Source organism: Saimiri boliviensis, chromosome 7, assembly GCF_048565385.1.
Source record: "Saimiri boliviensis isolate mSaiBol1 chromosome 7, mSaiBol1.pri, whole genome shotgun sequence".
Taxonomy (NCBI): domain Eukaryota; kingdom Metazoa; phylum Chordata; class Mammalia; order Primates; family Cebidae; genus Saimiri; species Saimiri boliviensis.
The window spans coordinates 16119673-16139005 of record NC_133455.1 but is presented as its reverse complement, the minus strand read 5'-3'; the positions used below and the strand labels follow the sequence as shown (position 1 = coordinate 16139005).

The 19333-nt window shown below is 42.3% G+C and overlaps 1 protein-coding gene across 2 annotated transcripts in view; it reads left to right on the top strand.

Moving 5' to 3' along the window:
• FBXW8 (F-box and WD repeat domain containing 8) overlaps nt 1-19333 on the top strand; it is a 126577-nt gene that overhangs the window by 23262 nt on the left and 83982 nt on the right. Inside the window, exon 3 of one of the 2 annotated variants that reach the window (XM_039472272.2) lies at nt 18256-18420. The exons of the other annotated variant lie outside the window; for it this stretch is intronic. Coding sequence (XP_039328206.2) covers nt 18256-18420 — 165 coding nt within the window. The remainder of the gene's footprint in view (nt 1-18255; nt 18421-19333) is intronic. 2 annotated transcript variants of the gene reach the window in all.

Below are 19333 nucleotides of genomic sequence, written 5' to 3'. Positions count from 1 at the left end.
TCCTCTTTTTCTGCTTCGGAGGCTTTGTGTTTTCAAAACTGAAGTCCCACTACATTAGTTTGTGATCCTTGTGTACTTTTCATGCTAGGGGCTCCAGCTCCTTCCTTTCAATAGTTGTCCCTTGGAGGACTTAATATCTCTGTGGGAGTGTTTCTTGCCAAAACATCTTGAAAATAGTGTGGCTTTTAGTAAGCAAAGTTACTTGTTGGACAGTTCATTGGACAGCTTTATAATCTTGCTATCTATAATTTTCTGTTCATCTTTTTTTGTGCCCACAGGACTCCTGGCATTTAAAGGATACTATTTTTTAGTGAATCACAATGACACAGTTGTTGATTTCAGATTTACAAATTGGTTTTTAGGCGAAAAGTAAGTCTGCCATTATATTAAAACATGAATAATTCTGAGGAGTGATGGCTTTTAGGTATTTACCAACATTCATTTTTTTAAACTTTAAAAATTATTACAAATTCATAGGAAGTTGCAAAAAAATAGTACAGAGAGTTCCTGTGTACCCTTCCCACAGTTATCCTCCGTTGGTAATATCCCACATAACTGCAGAATAGTAGCAAAACCCCAGGAAACTGACGTTGGCGCAATTCACAAATCTTATTGATGTCACTAGTTTTACATGCAGTTATTTGTGAATCTGTGGAAGTTTACATGGAGGTAGATTTGTGTGACCATCACTGCAGGTAACATTCGTGGCGAGAATCTCTTGTGCTACCCTTACACAGCCTTTTACAGCCACCCAAACCTCAAGTCCACCCCCAGCTGTATCCCTAACCCCTGGCAACCACTGCTCTGTTCTCCATCTCTGTAATTCTGTTTTCAGGGTTTTTTTTTTAAACATATATTTTAGTTCTGTGTGTTTCCTAATGTGTAATTTTAGGAATTTAGCTTCATAAGTAACGATGTCATGTTTTTCAAGTAAAAGGGAGGAAAAACGTGCATAAACAAAGCAATAACGAAAAAGAGGGAAGACGCGGAGGTTAAAAACTTGAAATGTTTGATAATATTGGTGAGCAAGAAGTAGGTGACAGCAAAACAAGTAATTCTAGAACTAAGGACCAGTATATTAGATTATGGTATTTCAAGTTTCAAGGAAAATGTGATTTTATGTCCATGTAGAGAAACTAAAATCCAGGCGCTTATAGCTAAAGATCTATAATCTTAATGAAGTCTGTGAAAGTCAGGAATCCATAGCCAAGTGAGGCTGAATTGATTTTCCTGGCAGAAATGGTTCTGCAGACCTGTGGTTGCCGGCAGGGTTTCCTTAGTTCTTTACTTTCACCCTTGCCACCAGACTTCTCTATCAGGAAATTCTGTGGAAGGTTCCTTGTATGCTCAAGACCCAAGTGCCCTCAGGAGTTCCGTTTAATTCATGTAATTATTGTGGCTGACTCCTTTAAGCACAAATTTAGGGAAAGGCAAAATCACTCTAAAAAACAGATTGGGAGCTAGGTGAAACAAGAATGGCAAATGAACACTAAACTAAGCAGTGGGTACTTTGGAGTTCTTTATACTGTTCACTTGACTTTTATGTGTTTGAACTTTTCCACAATTAAAAAGTTTAATAGAAAAGAAAAAGCGGAAAGCAAAATAATACATGTGAATAAGAAAGAGCCTATGGAGGGCAGCACATGCCAGGAGCTGAGCTGCTTCTATGACCTTTGAGAATAAAAGCAATCTAATTTTTTAAAAAACAAGTGGACTTAACTCTTGTCTCATTCAGTTATTTATATAGGGCTGACTGTGTGCCAGGTACTGTTCTGTATAGTGAAGACAGCTGAGAGCAAAACATAAAAAACCTGCTTCTCAGAGAGCTTCCATTGTATGCAGTAAACAGATGATTACATGGAGTTATCAGATGCCAGTGAGTGCTACGGAAAAGAACAAGACAGTAGATGTGATACGGGGGTTGCACTTCTGAGTGGCCAGGGAAGACTTCGCAGAGAAGGTGACCTTTGAGCAAAGACCTGAAGGAGGGGTGAAGGATGCTGTGCAGATCTCTGGCAGAGGGGAGTAGCAAAGGCAAAAGACTTGAGGCAGGCACAGCTGAAGCTCATCTGAGGCAGAGTGCACCTGTTGCATTTGAGGACCAGCAGGAAGGTCAAAGTGGGTAGTTGTGGTATGCTGAATAATGGCCCTTTCAAGTATGTTCACATCCTAATCCCTGAATTCCATGAATATGTTAAGCTTCCATGATAAAAGGCCCTTTCGTTGTTGTGATTAGGTTAAGGATCTAGAGATGGGGTGGTTATCTTGGATTATCCAGGTGGGTCAGGTGCATTACAAGCCTCCTTGTAAGAGGGAGGCAGGACGTCAGGGAGGTGAGGAAATGCTGTATTGCTGGCCTTGAAGTGGAGGAAGGGGCCACAAGCCAAGGAATGTAGGTAGCTTGAAGCTGGAAAAGGTAAGAAAACAGTTTTCTTTCTGAAGCCTCCAGAAGGAATGCAGCCTGCTCACACTTGATTTTACACTTCTGGTCTCCAGAACTGTAAGAGAATCAATCTGTGTTGTTTTAAGCAGTTAAGTTTGTAGTCGTTTGTGAGCGCAGTCATAGGAAACTGATACGGGGGTGTAGGGAGCAGAAGGGAGTACGAGGAGGAGAGGGCCCAGGATGTGAAAAGCGTTTAATCCGTTAAAAGAAGTTTTATTGTGAATGAGATGGGAAGCCTTTGGAGTGCTTTGAGCAGAGGGGTGACAAGGGCTGCCCTATGTTTAAAAAGAGAACATTTGGGCTGCTGTGTGGAGAATCGGTTGTTGGGGGACAAGGACAGCAGCAGGGAGACCAGTTAAGAGGCCACTGAAGTCATCCAGAGAAGACAGCTTGGGCCAGGATGGCACCAGCAGAAGTGGGCAGAGTCAGGACTGCGGATGGGCTGGATGTGGGGAGAGAAGGAAAAGAGCCAACAAGGGCTCCAGGGTGTTTGCCCTGAGCAACCGGAGGCATGAGGTCACTGTTTACAGACAGGAGCAGACCGTGGAAGGAGCGTGTGTGGGGGAAGGTCAGTCACTGGTTGTGAGGCTGAGGATGAGTTCTTTGTTGAGCTCTGGGCGGAAGATGAAAATTTGGAAGCTGTTGGTCCACACTGATGGTATTTAAGGCCAGGGGACAAATGAGAACATGAAGGAAGTGAGTGTAAATAGAGGAGGGGTTCAGGGATGGAGCCCTGGGTGCACCTCAAGGATTAGAGGCCGTGGACATGAGCAGGGCCAGCACAGAGGACCGGGAAGAAGTTCGTTCCCTGCCAGGCAGGCAGAAAAGCCGGGTATGTAGTTCCCTGGAACCATGGGATAGATGTTTTCCAGGAGGAAAAAGTGATCAGAGGTATTAAGTGCTGCTGTTCATCAAGTAAGAAGAGGACTGAGCAGTGACCATTAGGTTTTGCAAGTTGGAGGTCACAAGTGACCTTGACCGGAGTCGGTGGTGTGTTAGGGGCAAAAGCTAGTGGGCTTTCGGGCAAGTGGAGAGAGAGGAAATTGAGATAGTGAGTGCATAGAGAGCTGTCTTTATGTGGTATATCCTCCTAGAGTAGACTTGGTGTGTGAACCTGTGAAGGGAACAATGACACTTCCCCCCTGTGAGCCTCACTGGTAACCCTAATCCAGGCAGAGCTAATAAAGCTAATTTTTGAGCCAAGAGCTTTTTTTTTTTTTAAATGCTGTGATTCACAGTGGTGCTATAAAGCAAAATGCTGGAGACACTTTTATTAGCAAGTCCTTGCAGCTGAGGCTCACTCAGTGGGGCTTTACTGAGCAGGGCCATTCCAACTCTGGTGTATTAAAGAAAGACCATTAGGCCTCTGGAAAATTCAGTCTTGTAAACTTGCTAGATTTCATAAAACTTAAGAAATCAAAACAATTAACAAGATTTCCTTTTGGTGGGACCCTTTAACATTTGCTTGTGAAAGTTTAACTAGGTCTTTTTCTTGTTGATTTTTTTTTCCTTCAGAATCAAAAGACATTTTTAAAACCTGTCATTTTTGTTCTCCTTTAAAAGAAGAAAGAAAAGCACCCTCCCTTTATAGTTTGCTAAAGAAATTGTTGATGCATTTCTGTTTTTAATACCTAATTGTGCATACAATCCTGATCCCTTTTTGGAAGTAATTCTCACCTCTACCTGTTGTAAGTCCCTCAAAGAGATTTTTTATTTGTTATCCAGGACATAAACTTTAGCTTGACTATGACTTTCTGCAGAAGAAACGCTGTGATCCAAGGTTAGTGCTGTGAATGGTGCACCACAGCATCAACTCTTTTGTTCTCAGGTTTTCATTCCGTAACTTGTCGTACAAATTTCAGGTTGTGTTGTTTAAAATGATTTGGCATTTTCCTTGAAACTTATAAAAAGCTGCTTTCAGCTTCCAACATCTTTAAGGTCTGACATTTGAGACTTCCTGAAAGTCTCATTGAAAGGTCTCCATTTTAAAGTGGCTGAGATTTGCACAGTGTTCATGAAAACTCATACAGAATGTTTCGTTTAATTGAGATTTTCTGGTTTGTAATCATTAAGCACTGACTTTGGATTTTCCTCAAGTGCAGATGATTGAAGAGGCTCCATCCAACAAAACGCAGCCTTGCAGCTCATTTTTGAACACGGAATTAAAACGATTGCTTCCCCTATTTGGGGCCAGTCTTGTGATCTAACCTGGGTGCGAGGGCAGGGACCCTAACATTTCCCTATAGCTTCCTCAGCCATGGAGAAGTAGCCCCAGTCTGGGTGTGTCCATGGGATCTCTCTCACATGCCAAAGGTTTTGGTTTCATAGCTTGAGGTGGGAAGTAGATGACAACTGTGGGCCTGAGTGCCCAGTACATACATAGTTAGTGCTCAAAACATACCTTAACCGATGACTCGTAACCCATAGCAGTGTTCTCTAAAGTGACCTCTGCAGAGCATTGGGCTTTTGAGATACTCCTGCAAAAAGAGGTCAGGAACCAAATGAGTTTAGGAAATGTAGCTTCTTATACAGATTGAACCTCCCAAATCCCAAATCCTCCAAAATTAGAAACTTTTTCAGTGCTTATTGGAGCATTTCAGATTTTGGATTTGGGGATTTGAGAGACTCGATCAGAATAATGCAAACATCTGAAATCCAAAATACTCCTCGTTTTAAACATTTTGGATAAGGGGTACTCAACCTGTATCCCCTTCTTAGAGCTATGCAACACACGTTACTGCTGTTCAAAGCGCTAAGAAGTTCTGCAGCAAGGAATTCTGCTTAGTTTTGTTTAAAGCAGTGTTTCCTAAGCTCATTTGACCATGAAATCCTTTTTTAAGGAACTTATTAACACCTGGAGGTGTTCCATTGAGTATGCTTTTGGTCCATGTAATTAAATAATGGCTGCATTTATATGATCTCTTAACTACTCTGAGTCTCTGGTTCAGTAATTACATTTCAGGAATTTTACAAAATTTTATGGTTTCTACAAAAAAGGTGTATGTATGCCCAGGGTCAGAGTAAAGCTGCCCTGTGTTTTGTGAGCATTTTCTGCCTTTGAGAACCCATAAAGGTCTCTATATGTTACCCTTATCTTACACCTTATTTAACCCTGAATTCCAGGGCTCAGTTAGGGGACATACTCTGCTCTGGAACTACTCAAGTTGTGTCCTGGCTCCCTCAAAGCTGACATTGATCTAGTCCTATCTGTCTTTCATGATTGCCCAGTGCTCAGACTCACTCTGGCACAGACAGGTGGACAGACAGCATCTGGATGTCAAGGGTAGGCTCAGCTGTGGACCACACATGCCAAAAATAAAACCATGGTGTTCTGTCTAGTCAAACTGGAGCTCCAGCATTGCTGCGTTGTAATCCTGTTCTTTATTGCCTGACCACTTGTGATCAGATGAGGATTTGTTTTCCTGAGCCCTTAAGGCTAAGATGGAGAAGTGTGGGATGACAGTGTGGTTAAGTGGATTTGTAACTGACGCTGTGGCCATGCCCAGGGTGGGCTGCATAATGGATCCATGTCAGCCTGTGGGGTGGGCTCCAGTGGTTTGCCACAGAGCTAGAGCTCTGTCTTTAGCACCATCCTGTTTACATTTTTTTTTTTAAATAATTAAGATGGAAAGGCCCACAGACTGTGTTTTGCAGATGACTTATGGATGGGAGAAGTGGCTGATGCTATGGATGACAGAATTGGGATTCAGAGATTATCTGGGGCGGCTAAAATGCTGGGAGGTGGGGCAGACCTTGAGGTGGGGATTAAAATGCATAGAAAGTTTACAAAGTTAAGAATTTTGGTATAAAAAATAGTGTGGTGGGCCGGGAGCGGTGGCTCAAGCCTGTAATCCCAGCACTTTGGGAGGCCGAGGCGGGTGGATCACGAGGTCAAGACATCGAGACCATCCTGGTCAACATGGTGAAACCCCATCTCTACTAAAAATACAAAAAATTAGCTGGGCATGGTGGCGCGTGCCTGTAATCCCAGCTACTCAGGAGGCTGAGGTAGGAGAATTGCTTGAACCCAGGAGGCGGAGGTTGCGGTGAGCTGAGATTGCGCCATTGCACTCCAGCCTGGGTAACAAGAGTGAAACTCCGTCTCAAAAAAAAAAAAAAAGAAAAAAATAGTGTGGTGAAAGTATGGTGGACTTTTGTTTGTTTGTTTGCGTTTTAAAAGACCCTGCAGAATCATGAGCACCAAATTGAGGTTACTGTTGCGGGGAAGAGAATTTGAACAGTGGGAGATACACAGGAGTTTTAAGCTGATTAGCAATCTTTTCTTTCTTCTGCAGGGTGGCGAGTTCATGGGTGTTTAATAAATTAAACAGACTGCAGAAGCTTTAGTGGACCGTTAGTTGAGTAGCCATGTTGATGGCTGCAGGTAAAGCAGAAAACCAGTGTGTGGTAAGATCCTTCCGTGCATGGCACTGCACTGCCCATATTTGACGTGTTATGGAGTGCTGACTACATTTGAAGAGGGACACTTTAGATGTACAGATGTTTTAGGTTACATTGAGAGAGTGTCAGAATGGAAACTATGAAAAATGGTAGAAGGAAATGGATAATACATAGAGCAATGAAGAAATGACTAAGGGGAAATGTGATCGCTGTCTTCAGCTATTTGAGGGACTGTTAGGTGGAAGAGCAAATAGATTTCTTCAAAAGGGCAAAATGAGAGCCATAGGTAGAGTGCGTTTTCTAGACAGTGGAAGGAAGCCCTTTCTGATATTCAGACTGCCTGTTGGTAGGTCAGACTGATGCGGGAGGTCAGCTCTCCACTGGAAGCGTTGCAGGATTGCTTGGGCCCCACTGGCTGGGGAGGCAATGTGGTCCCTTCTTGCAATGAGGAGATGCACCTAGTTGATCTCCAAGGCCTCTCTTGGTTCTTCAGGTTTTAAATCATTAGAGACGTGAGACAGCATGACACCCTCAGCATTAGGGTGTGACATTTAGGTTCAGAAAAATGACAGCTCTGTCACTTATTTATGCCATGCGATCTAGCTTCTGATGCTGTGAATTCCATGCAAAGAAAGCATCCATACCTGTAGGGAAAGTGACTGAGGTGATGTGACTTCTTATACATGGAGCTTGCGTGTACACATATACAGCGGAAGCGTAATTAAGGAGGCTAGAACTTGAATGTGCCATCAGTGTTAGGTTGGTCAGTATTGCTTTGATATGCTTTTGGTTGAATAAGGTTTTGTAATGATTATTTTTGGCATAGTTGGTTTGAGATAGAAAGCCAGAAATTTTGAGACTGAGATAAACTGAGTTACTAGATACTCACTAATTTTACTTCGTAAGTTTTAGCCTCTTTCTTTGTGTCTTATGTCTTTTTTATACCTCTGTTTCTTCATTACCGCCTTCTTTTGTGTTACATAGATACTGTCTAGAATGCCATTTTAATTTCTTTACTCTATTTTTTGAGTTGTTTTCTTAGTGGTTGCCTGTGGATTACAGTCAACATCTTAGTTTAAAATAATCTAGTTTGGATTAATACCCACCTAATTCCGGTAGTACACCAGAAAGTCTGCTCCGAGATAACTTCATTTGGTGTATGTTGCTATACTTGGGTCGTATCCCACAGGCCTCTGAGGCTCTGTTCATTTTATTCATTCTTTTTGTTTTGCTTTGTTGTTTTCATATTTTAGAGATGGGATATCACTGTGTCACCTAGTCTAGAGTGCAGCTCACTGCAGCCTTGAACTCTTGGACTCAAGCCATCCTCCCGCCTCAGCTTCACAAGTAGCTGGGACTACAGGAACGAACCATCACATCTGGCTAATTTTTTTTTTTTTTTTTTTTTTTTGCTTGCTTGCTTGCTTGCTTTCTTTCTTTCTTTCTTTCTTTCGTTCTTTCTTTTCTTTCTTTTCTTTCTTTCTTTCTTTCTTTCTTTCCTTTCTTCCTTCCTTCCTTCCTTCTTTCCTTCTTTCTTTCTTTCTTTCTTTCCTTCTTCCCTTCTTCCCTTCTTCCCTTCTTTCTTTCCTTTCTTTCCTTTCTTTCGTAGTGACAGGGTCTCCGGCTGTTTACCAGGGTGGTCTCAACTCATTGAGCGATTCTTCTGCCTCAGCCTCCAAAAGTGCTAGGAATATAGACTTTTTGTTTTCCTTTATTCTTTCCCCCCCCCCCCCCCCCATGGAGTAGATACTCTCAGTTGACCTACTTTAAGTTTGCTGATTTTTTTTTTCCAAGACAGAGTCTTGCTCTGTTGCCCAGGCTGATGTGCAATGGTGTGATCGTGGCTCTCTGCAACCTCTGCCTCCTGGGTTCAAGCAATTCTCCTGCCTCAGCCTCCCCAGTATCTGGGATTACAAATGTGCACCACCATAACTGGCTAATTTTTTGTATTTTTAGTGAAGACAAGGTTTCACCATGTTGGCCAGGCTGATCTCGAACTCCTGACCTCAGGTGATCCACCCACCTTGGCATCCCAAAGTGTTGGGATTACAGGTGTGAGCCACTGCGCCTGGCTAAGTTTACTGATTTTTCTGCCAGCTCAAATTTGTTGTTGAGCTCCTTTAGGGAATTTTTTATTTCAGTTACTGTACTTTTTTAAAAATTTATTTATTTATTTATTTATTTTTTTGACCTGAGTTTCACACTCTTTGCCCAAGCTGCAGTGCGATGCCACAATTGCGGCTCATGTCAACTTCCGACTCCTAGGTTCAAGTGATTCTCCTGCCTCAGCCTCCTGAGTAGCTGGGATTACAGGCATGCGCCACCAGGCCCAGCTATTTTTGTATTTTTATTAGAGGTGGGGTTTCTCTATGTTGGTCAGGCTGGTCTTGAGCTCCCAACCTCAGGTGATCTGCCCGCCTCAGCCTCCCAAAGTGCTGGGATTACAGGCGTGAGCCACCGTGCCCAGCTCAGTTACTGTACTTTTAACTCCAGAATACACACACCCATTTTCTTCGTTGCACTTTAGGTTCTGGGGTACATGTGCAGAACAAGAAGGTACATAGGTACACACATGGCAATGTGGTTTGCTGCCTCCATCCCCCCATCACCTGTATCTGGCATTTCTCCCCATGTTATCCCTCCCCAACCTCCCTGTCCCCCACTGTCCCTCCCCTATTTCCCCCTAACAGACCCCAGTGTGTGAAGCTCCCCTCCCTGTATCCATATGTTCTCATTGTTCAATACCTGCCTATGAGTGAGAATGTGTGGTGTTTGATTTTCTGTTCTGTGTCAGTTTGCTGAGAATGATGATTTTCCAGATTCACCCATGTCCCTGCAAAGGACACGAACTCATAGTTTTTTATGGCTGCATAGTATTCCATGGTGTACACGTGGCACATTTTTCCTGTCCAGTCCAACATTGATGGGCATTTGGGTTGGTTCCAGGTCTTTGCTGTTGTAAACAGTGCTGCAGTACACTTGTGTGCATATGTCTTTATAATAGAATGATTTATGATCCTTTATATACCCAATAATGGGATTGCTGGTTCAATGGAATTTCTATTTCTAGGTCCCTGAGGAATCACCACACTATCTTCTACAATGGTTGAACTAATTTGTACTCCCACCAACAGTGTAAAAGTGTTCCTATTTCTCCACATCCTCTCCAGCATCTTTTGTCTCCAGATTTTTTAATGATCATCATTCTAACAGGCATGGGATGGTATTTCAGTGTGGTTTTGATTTGCATTTCTCTAATGACCAGTGATGATGAGCATTTTTTCATATGTTTGTTGGCATCAAATATGTCTTCTTTTGAAAAGTGTTCATGTTCTTCTCCCACTTTTGAATGGATTTGTTTGTTTTTCCTTGTAAATCTGTTTTAGTTCTTGTGGATTCTGGATATTAACCCTTTGTCAGATGGATAGATTGCAAAATTTTTTTCCCATTCTGTTGGTTGCTGGTTCACTCTAATGATTTGTTTCTTTTGCTAAACAGAAGCTCTGGAGTTTAATTAGATCCCACTTTTCTATTTTGGCTTTTGTTGCCTATGCTTTTGGTGTTTCAGTCATGAAGTCCTTGCCTATGCCTGTTTCCTGAATTGTTTTGCCTAGGTTTTCTTCTAGGGTTTTTATGGTGTTAGGTCCTAGGTTTAAGTCTTTAATCCATCTGGAGTTAATTGTAGTGTAAGGTGTCAAGAAGGGGTCCAGTTTCTGATTTCTGCACATGGCTAGCCAGTTTTCCCAACACCATTTATTAAACAGGGAATCCTTTCCCATTGCCTGTTTTTGTCAGGTTTGTTAAAGATCAGATGGTTGTAGATGTGTGGTGTTGCCTCCAAAGCCTCTGTTCTGTTCCATTGGTCTGTATCTCTGCTTTGGTACCAGTACCATGCTGTTGTGATTACTGTAGCCTTGTAGTATAGTTTGAAGTCTGGTAGTGTGGTGCCTCCAGCTTTGTTCTTTTTGCTTAGGATTGTCTTGGCTATGCGGGCTCTCTTTTGGTTCCATATGAAGTTTAAGGTGTTTTTTTCCAGTTCTGTGAAGAGGGTCATAGGTAGCTTGATGGGGATAGCGTTGAATCTGTAGATTACTTTGGGCATTATGGCCATTTTCACAGTATTGATTCTTCCTAACCATGAGCATGGAATGTTTCTCCATCTGTTTGTGTCCTCTCTTATTTCATTGAGCAGTGGTTTGTAGTTCTCCTTGAAGAGGTCCTTTATATCCTTTGTTAGTTGTATTCCTAGGTATTTTATTCTTTTTATAATAGTTGTGAATGGCAGTTCGTTCCTGATTTGGCTCTCTTTAAGTCTGTTATTGGTGTATAGGAATGCTTGTGATTTCTGCACATTGATTTTGTATCCTGAGACTTTGTTGAAGTTGCTTATCAGTTTAAGGAACTTTTGGGCTGAGATGATGGGGTCTTCTAAATACACAGTCATGTCATCTGCAGACAGTTTGACTTCCTGCTTTCCTAATTGAATATGTTTATTTCTTTTTCTTGCCTGATTGCTCTGGCTAGAACTTCCAACACTATTGAATAGGAGTGGTGAGAGAGGGCATCCTTGTCTAGTGCAGGATTTCAAACGGAATGCTTCCAGTTTTTGCCCATTCAGTATGATATTGGCTGTGGGTTTGTCTTAAATAGCTTTTATTATTTTGAGGTACGTTCCATTGATACCTAGTTTATTCAGAGTTTTTAGCATAAAGGGCTGTTGAATTTTGTCAAAGGCCTTCTCTGCATCAGTTGAGATAATCATGTGGTTTTTGTCTTTGGTTCTGTTTATGTGGTGGATTACGTTTATAGACTTGTGTTATGTTGAACCAGCCTTGCATCCCTGGGATGAAGGCTACTTCATTGTGATGGATAAGCTTTTTGATGTGCTGTTGCAATTGATTTGACAGTATTTTATTGAAGATTTTTCCATCTATGTTCATCCTGGATATTGGCCTGAAGTTTTCTTTTTTTGTTGAGTCTCTGCTAGGTTTTGGTATCAGGATGATGTTGGTCTCATAAAATGATTTGGGAAGGATCCCTCTCTTTGGATTATTTGGAATAGTTTCAGAAAGAGTGGTACCAGCTCCTCTTTGTATGTCTTCTAGAATTTGGCTGTGAGCCCATCTGGACCTGGGCATTTTTTGGTTGGTAGGCTAGTAATTGCTGCCTCAATTTCAGCCCTTGTTACTGGTCTATTCAGGGTTTCGATTTCTTCCTGGTTTAGGCTTGGGAGGGTGCAAGTCTCCAAGAATTTATCCATTTCTTCCAGGTTGACTGGTTTATGCGCATAGACTTGTTTGTAGTAATTTCTGATGGTAGTTTGTATTTCTGTGGAATCAATGGTGATATCCCCTTTATCGTTTTTTATTGTATCTATGTGATTCTTCTCTCTTTTCTTTTATTAATCTGGCTAGCAGTCTGGCTATTTTGATGATCTTTTCAAAAAATCAGCTCTGGATTTATTGATTTTTTTGAAGGGTTTTTTGTGTCTCTATCTCCTTCAGTTCTGCTCTGATCTTAGTTATTTCTTGTCTTCTACTTGCTTTTGAGTTTTTTTTGACCTTGCTCCTCTACCTCTTTCAATTTTGATGATAGGGTGTCAATTTTTGATCTTTCCTTGCTTCTTATATGGGCATTTATTGCTATAAATTTCCCTCTAGACACTGCTTTAAATGTGTCCCAGAGATTCTGGTATGTCGTGTCTTTGTTCTCGTTGGTTTTGAAGAACATCTTTATTTCTGCCTTCATTTCATTGTTTATCCAGTCAGTATTCAAGAGCCATTTGTTCAGTTTCCATGAAGTTGTGTGGTTCTGAGTAAGTTTCTCAATCCTGAGTTCTAATTTGATTGCAGTATGATCTGAGAGACTGTTATGATTTCTGTTCTTTTGTGTTTGCTGAGAAGTGATTTACTTCCAATTATGTGGTCAGTTTTAGGGTAGGTGCAATGTGGTGCTGAGAAGAATGCATATTCTGTGGATTTGGGGTGGAGGGTTCTGTAGATGTCTATTAGGTTTGCTTAGTCCAGATCTGAGTTTAAGTCCTGTATATCCTTGTTAATTTTATGTCTTGTTGATCTGTCTACTATTGACAGTGGAGTGTTAAAGTCTCCCACTATTATTGTGTGGGATTTTGTCTCTTTGTAGGTCATTAAGAACTTGCTTTATGTATCTGGGTGTTCCTGTTTTGGGTGCATACATATTTAGGATTGTTAGCTCTTCTTGTTGCATCAATCCTTTTACCATTATGTAATGCCCTCCTTTGTCTCTTTTGAGCTTCGTTGGATTAAAGTCTATTTTATCAGAGACTAGGATTGCAACTCCTAGTTGCAACTCATTTGCTTGGTAAATCTTCTTCCATCCCTTTATTTTGAGCCGTCCGATGTATGTTTTTGTATGTGAGATGGGTTTCCTGGATACAGTATAGTGATGGGTTTTGACTTTTTATCCAGTTTGCCAGTGTATGTCTTTTGATTGGGGCATTTAGCCCATTTACATTTAAGGTTAAATTTGATCCTGCCATTTTGATGCTAACTGGTTGTTTCGCCTGTTAGTTGATGCAGTTTCTTCATTGTGTTGATGCTCTTTACCATTTGGTATGTTTTTTAGGTTGTTCCTTTCTATGTTTAGTACTTCTTTCAGGAACTCTTGTAAGGCAGACCTGGTGGTGATGAAATCTCTCAGCAATTGCTTGTTCATAAAGGATTTTATTTCTCCTTCGCTTATGAAGCGAAGTTTGGCTGGATATGAAATTCTAGGTTGAAAGTTCTTTTCTTTAAGGATGTTGAATATTGGCCCCCGCACTCTTCCAGCTTGTAGGGTTTCTGCTGAGAAATCCACTGAGTCTGATGGGATTCCCTTTGTGGGTAACCCGACCTTTCTCTCTGGCTGCCCTGAGCATTTTTTCTTTCATTTAAACCCTGGTGAATCTGACGATTATGCGCCTTGGGGTTGCTCCTCTTGAGGAATATTTTTGTGGTGTTCTCTGTATTTCCTGGACTTGAATATTGACCTGCCTTGCTAGGTTGGGGACATTCTCCTGGATAATATCCTGAAGAGTGTTTTCCAGCTTGGCTTCATTCTCTCTGTCACATTCAGGTACACCTATGAAACATAGATTAGGTCTTTTCACATAATCCCCTATTTCTTGGAGGCTTTGTTCATTTCTTTTCACTCTTTTTTCTCTAATCTTGCCTTCTTGTTTTATTTCATTGAATTGATCTTCAATCCCTGATATACTTTCTTCTGCTTGGTTGATATGGCTATTGAAACTTATGTATGCTTCATGAAGTTCTCATTTTGTTTCTCAGCTCCATTAAGTCATTTATATTCTTCTTTAAGCTGTTTATTCTCATTAGCATTTTGTCAAACCTTTTTTCAAGGTTCTTAGTTTTTTTGCATTGGGTTAGAACATGTTCTTTTAGCTCAGAGAAGTTTGTTATTGCCCACCTTCTGAAGCTTGTTTCTGTCAATTCATTAGAGTTATTCTCCATCCAGCTGTGTTCACTTGCTGGCGAGGAGTTGTGATCCCTTGGAGGAGGAAAGGCATTCTGGCTTTGGGTGTTTTCATCCATTTTGCACTGGTTTCTTTCCATCTCTGGTTTCTCCCCATCTTTGTGGATTTATCTACCTGTGGTCTTTGTAGTTGGTGACTTTCAGATGGGGTCTCTAAGTGGACGTCCTTTTTGTTGATGATGAAGTTATTTCTGTTTTTTTTACTTCTAACAGTCAGGCCCCTATGCTGTAGGACTGCTGGAGGTCCACTCCAGACCCTGCTTGCCTGGGGATCAACTGCAGTGGTTGCCGAACAGTAAGCGTTGCTGCCAGTTTCTTCTTCTGTTATCTTCGTCTCAGAAGGACACCCACCAGATGTCAACTTGAGCTCTCCTTTATGAGGTGTCTCTTTGGATATATGGGAGTCAGGGAGCTGCTTGAGGAGACAATCTGTCCCTTATAGAAGCTCAAATGCTCCATTGTTTCATTCAGAGGCTGGGCAGGTATGTTTAAGTCTGCTGCAGCAAAACTCATAACCGCCTTTTTTCCCAGGTGCTCTGTCCTGGGAAGGTGGGGCTTTATTTGTAAGTTCTTGACATGCTGCTGCCTTTTTTCAGAGATGCCCTGCCCAGCAAGGAGGTAGCCTAGTCACAGTCTGCCAGCAGAGGCATTGCTGAGCTGCTATGGGCTCTGCCCAACTGCTGTGTGAACTTCCTTGCGGTTTTGTTTACAGAGGTATAATTAGAACTGCCTCAGTAATGGTGGTCTGGCTCAATAATGTTGGACTGCCTCAGTAATGGCAGACTACCTGGGTAATGGAAGACTGTCTCAGTAGTGGTGGACTGCCTCAGTAATGGCGGACGCCATTCCCTGCACAGAGCTGGGCTGTTCTGGGTCCAGCTGTGCTTGCTGCAAAACTCTCAATCCGGAGCGTTTCAGATTGCTGGTCTTTGTGGGGATGGGACTCGCTGAGCCATATCACCTGGCTCCCTGTTTCAGCCCCCTTTTTTTTCAGTTGAATGGGCAGCTCTGTCTCCCAAAGTGTTCCAGGCGCCAGTTGAAATGGCCTCCCAGATTTGTGTGAGTTTTTATGTGGAGACCCACTGCACCAGCTGGAGCAGCTGTGTTGGAAACTCGTGGTGTTTTTCAGCCCGGGAATCTCCTGGTCTGTGGGCAGTAATGACTTGTTTGGAAATGTGGTGATCACGCACCCTCTGCATGGTTTTCAGTGGGAACTGCGCTCTGGAGCTGTTCCTGTTCAGCCATCTTGGATCCTCCTAAGTCCTTCTATTTTTTTAACAGATAATTTCTGTCTCTTTATCAGTATCTTCTGTTTAGTAAGACATTGTTCTTGTACTTTCTTTTATTTCTTTAGATATGCTTTCTTTTAGTATTTGAACATTTTTATAATAGCTTATTTAAAGTCTCTCTTTAGTGAATCTAGTGTCTGGACTTTCTTAGGGATAGTTTCTGTTGAGTGCTGTTTTCCCTGTGTATGGGCCCTACTTCCTTGCTTCTTTGCATGTTTTTTTTTTTTTTTTTTTTTTTTGAGACAGAGTTTCGCTTTTGTTACCCGGGCTGGAGTGCAATGGCGTGATCTCGGCTCACCGCAACCTCCACCTCCTGGGTTCAGGCAATTCTCCTGTCTCAGCCTCCTGAGTAGCTGGGATTACAGGCACACACCACCATGCCCAGCTAATTTTTTGTATTTTTAGTAGAGATGGGGTTTCACCATGTTGACCAGGGTGGTCTCGATCTCTTGACCTCGTGATCCACCCGCCTCAGCCTCCCGAAGTGCTGGGATTACAGGCTTGAGCCACTGCGCCTGGCCTTTTGCATGTTTTTATAATTTTATTAAAAACTGGATATTTTAAATGATGAAAACTCTGGAAATAAAATCTTTCTCCCTCTGCAGAATTTGTTGTTATTGCTGTTGTGATTTTTGTTGTTGCTGCTGTTTGTTTAGTGACTTCTCTGGACTAATTCTCTAATTTGTTTTCTTTGTTATGTGCAGCTACTGAAGTCTCTGGTTGGTTAGCTTAGTGGTTAACTAGTGATCAAATGGAGATTTCCTTAAATACATTGAACCAGTAAGTCTCCCAGCCTTTGCTGAGGTGCTTTCTGTATATTGGGGTACTGTCTCACCGTTCTAGCAGCTTACAGCTCTGCCTTAGCCTTCACTTCCTGCTTGTGCAGAGCCTCAGGGTCAGCCAGAGGGGAGAGGTTAGGACCTTCTCAGGTCTTTCCTGGGCACACACACAGCCCTGTGCATTCATATGGCATTCCAGACTCCCTGGAATATGTTAGAGCCTTTCAGAGCCCCCTGTGGACATCCCTTTTCTCAACTTTTTCTTTCAAGCTTTTTGGTCAGCCTCTTGTTAGCCCCAGCTGACAATGCCACTCCAGGCAGCTGCAGAGTTAAGTAGTTTCCGCTTACTGTTCTGGGCAAATGCCCTGGAGATAGGACAGAGAGAGTGCTCAGCCGGGTTAGATAAAGACAAGACTTGAGAATAGAGCTTTCTGGCAAGCTGCTAGCCAGGTCAAATGGTGACAGTTCTCTGGGGATTTGATTTTGGGGGAGCTCTAAACTTATCTGGCCTCTCTAAGGGCTGCCAGGCTGCTGTTTTTTACAGCTGCCATCTTCATGAGGCTGTTGATTTTTAAGCAGTCCTGGAGCTGGAGAGGGAAACTGAATTAGCACACATTAAAACAACTCACACGTCACTGGTCTTACTGAGATTCAGCCACTTTTCTTGGATGAATGCTCCTCAGAATGTTGCAATCCTTTTATTACTCTCTAGATTCTGAAAAAGTTGATTGTGATCGTTTTTGGCAGAATTCTCACTGCCATTATGGAGGAGCAGGTCTTTGGAGGTCTTTACTCTGCCATCCCGAAAGCTAACTCTGTCAGTGCTTTATCAGCCGAGGCCCTTTGTGCAGTAAGAGTCTGGTCTCTACTTTCTCTCATTTTCTTTCTTCCTGTCTCTGTCTCTGAGTCTCGAAGTGGCCCTAAGGGAGCGTTAAAGAGGACAGTGTATTGTAACCTACTGGTCACCACTGTTCATGAGGACCGAGTCTCAACTTTTGGATGGGCAGAAAGCATCAGGCACTTGATCCTGCATTCCCAGAATGCTCTGCAGACCTGGATCATGCTGATCTGCTGGATCAGTGTCTCATCTGCCAACAGAGTCCATCTTTTGCAGTCTGGCCAACTTTGCACATTATCCTATGATGAAGTAAACCCGTCGTTCCCCTAAATTAGTGTTGGAAAACAAAGTGCTAATAGTTAAAATGGCCATTTCCTCTGGATACTGTTGGGATTTGAAAGTCAGACCAGACATAACATTAATTTTTCTAAATCTGATATTACCATCCTGGCTAATGGCTTGAGTTTTCAGTTAAATATATGTATATTTAAAATCTAAATAATCACATGCAGTTCAAATTAGAATTTTTTACATGACCAGGAGTTTGGGTTATGGGTAATTTTATGACAGCCTTTGATTTCAGAGGCCATCAATTTTCAATTCTATAAGGTGGAAATGCAAGCGCTGTTTGTCAAAAGTAAAGAGATTCTGTTCTGAAAAGCTCTGTATGATTATATAGCTAATTACCACATAAAAGTTTGTATTTTTTGCATTTTATGTATTTGTGTGTTTTCTTCTCTTATTTGTTAGATTACAATTTAACCGAGTAGTCTAAAATGTGGTATTACATGGTGGTACAACAATTTTGAAATCTTGAAAGATAAAACTGGAAACATTTGCTTGTATTTTTTTTTCACCTCAGAGTGTTTTGTTAATGAGACATTTTATCCTGCCATAAACCCAGGCAATAATATAAGTGTTGATTGATTTTTGGATAACAAGGGGCTTCTCTAATTGCAGAATTTGACATTTGTGTCACTTCTGCTGTTTTAGGTGAGTAAGACGTGGAAGGTGATTGCAGAGGATGAGGTGCTGTGGTACAGGCTGTGCCAGCAGGAAGGGCACCTTCCGGATAGCAGCATCTCCGACTATTCCTGCTGGAAGCTCATCTTCCAAGAATGCCGAGCCAAGGAACACATGTTACGAACCAACTGGAAGGTGGGCAGTGGCCAGTCTCATTACCTGGGAAAGAATAGCCTGCAAGGACGTGGGGATCCAAGCTCTCGCACATAGCCTGAGATCAATTCCCAACAGCGAAGGGAGAGGGGTCCACTGAGCCGCCCCTTCAGCTGTTGGTGACTTATTGCCCATTTTGTTCCCCATTAGATGATCGGCCTCCATTTGCAGCCCAAGATTTGGGAGCATCCTCTTATTCTGCAGGAGAGGAGGGGTGAGATTGGGTTACCAGCCTCTTCCTCTCTGATATTAGGGTGGTCAGAGGAGTGCTTTGTGAAGCCTCTTTCACTGTCACGGACTCTCTGGAGGGACCCGGACAGCAAAAGCACTACCTGCATACAAAAGAGAAGCTGAAAATGCCATTTCCAGTAAATGTAAGAGGGAGATGATGAAACATCCTAAGCACGATCTTCTCTTCCCTCACATAACCTACTGGCGTGCTTCCATAACATTTATCACTTCAGAGTCTCTACAGAAATATTAGATTACAGCTAAGAATGTGCACAGTGAAGTGTTTCCATAGGAGGTAACTGTCAAGAGCCTTGTTACATAAAGCTGTCTGAGGCATGAGGCGGCAGCATGGTGGCAGTGTTTCTTTCTCACCTGGGAGGCTGGAGATTCAGTGGTAGGGAAGGGATGGAACCATTCTCTTTCCTCCCATAAAGGTCAATCCTAATAGAATTGGAGATTAACGAGCTTTTGTGCATTACTGATAGTGACATATTGCCTATGTGCCTGTCTGTCCCTAGTCATCTCCTAACCTGATTAGTGACTGATACGCTTGATCTGGGAAGGCTCACACGGTTTCTGGCAAAGTCAATAAGAGCGGTGTCTCTCTAATTCAGGGGTTCTCAACCACAGCAGTAGTGACATTTGGGGCCAGATAATTCTTTTT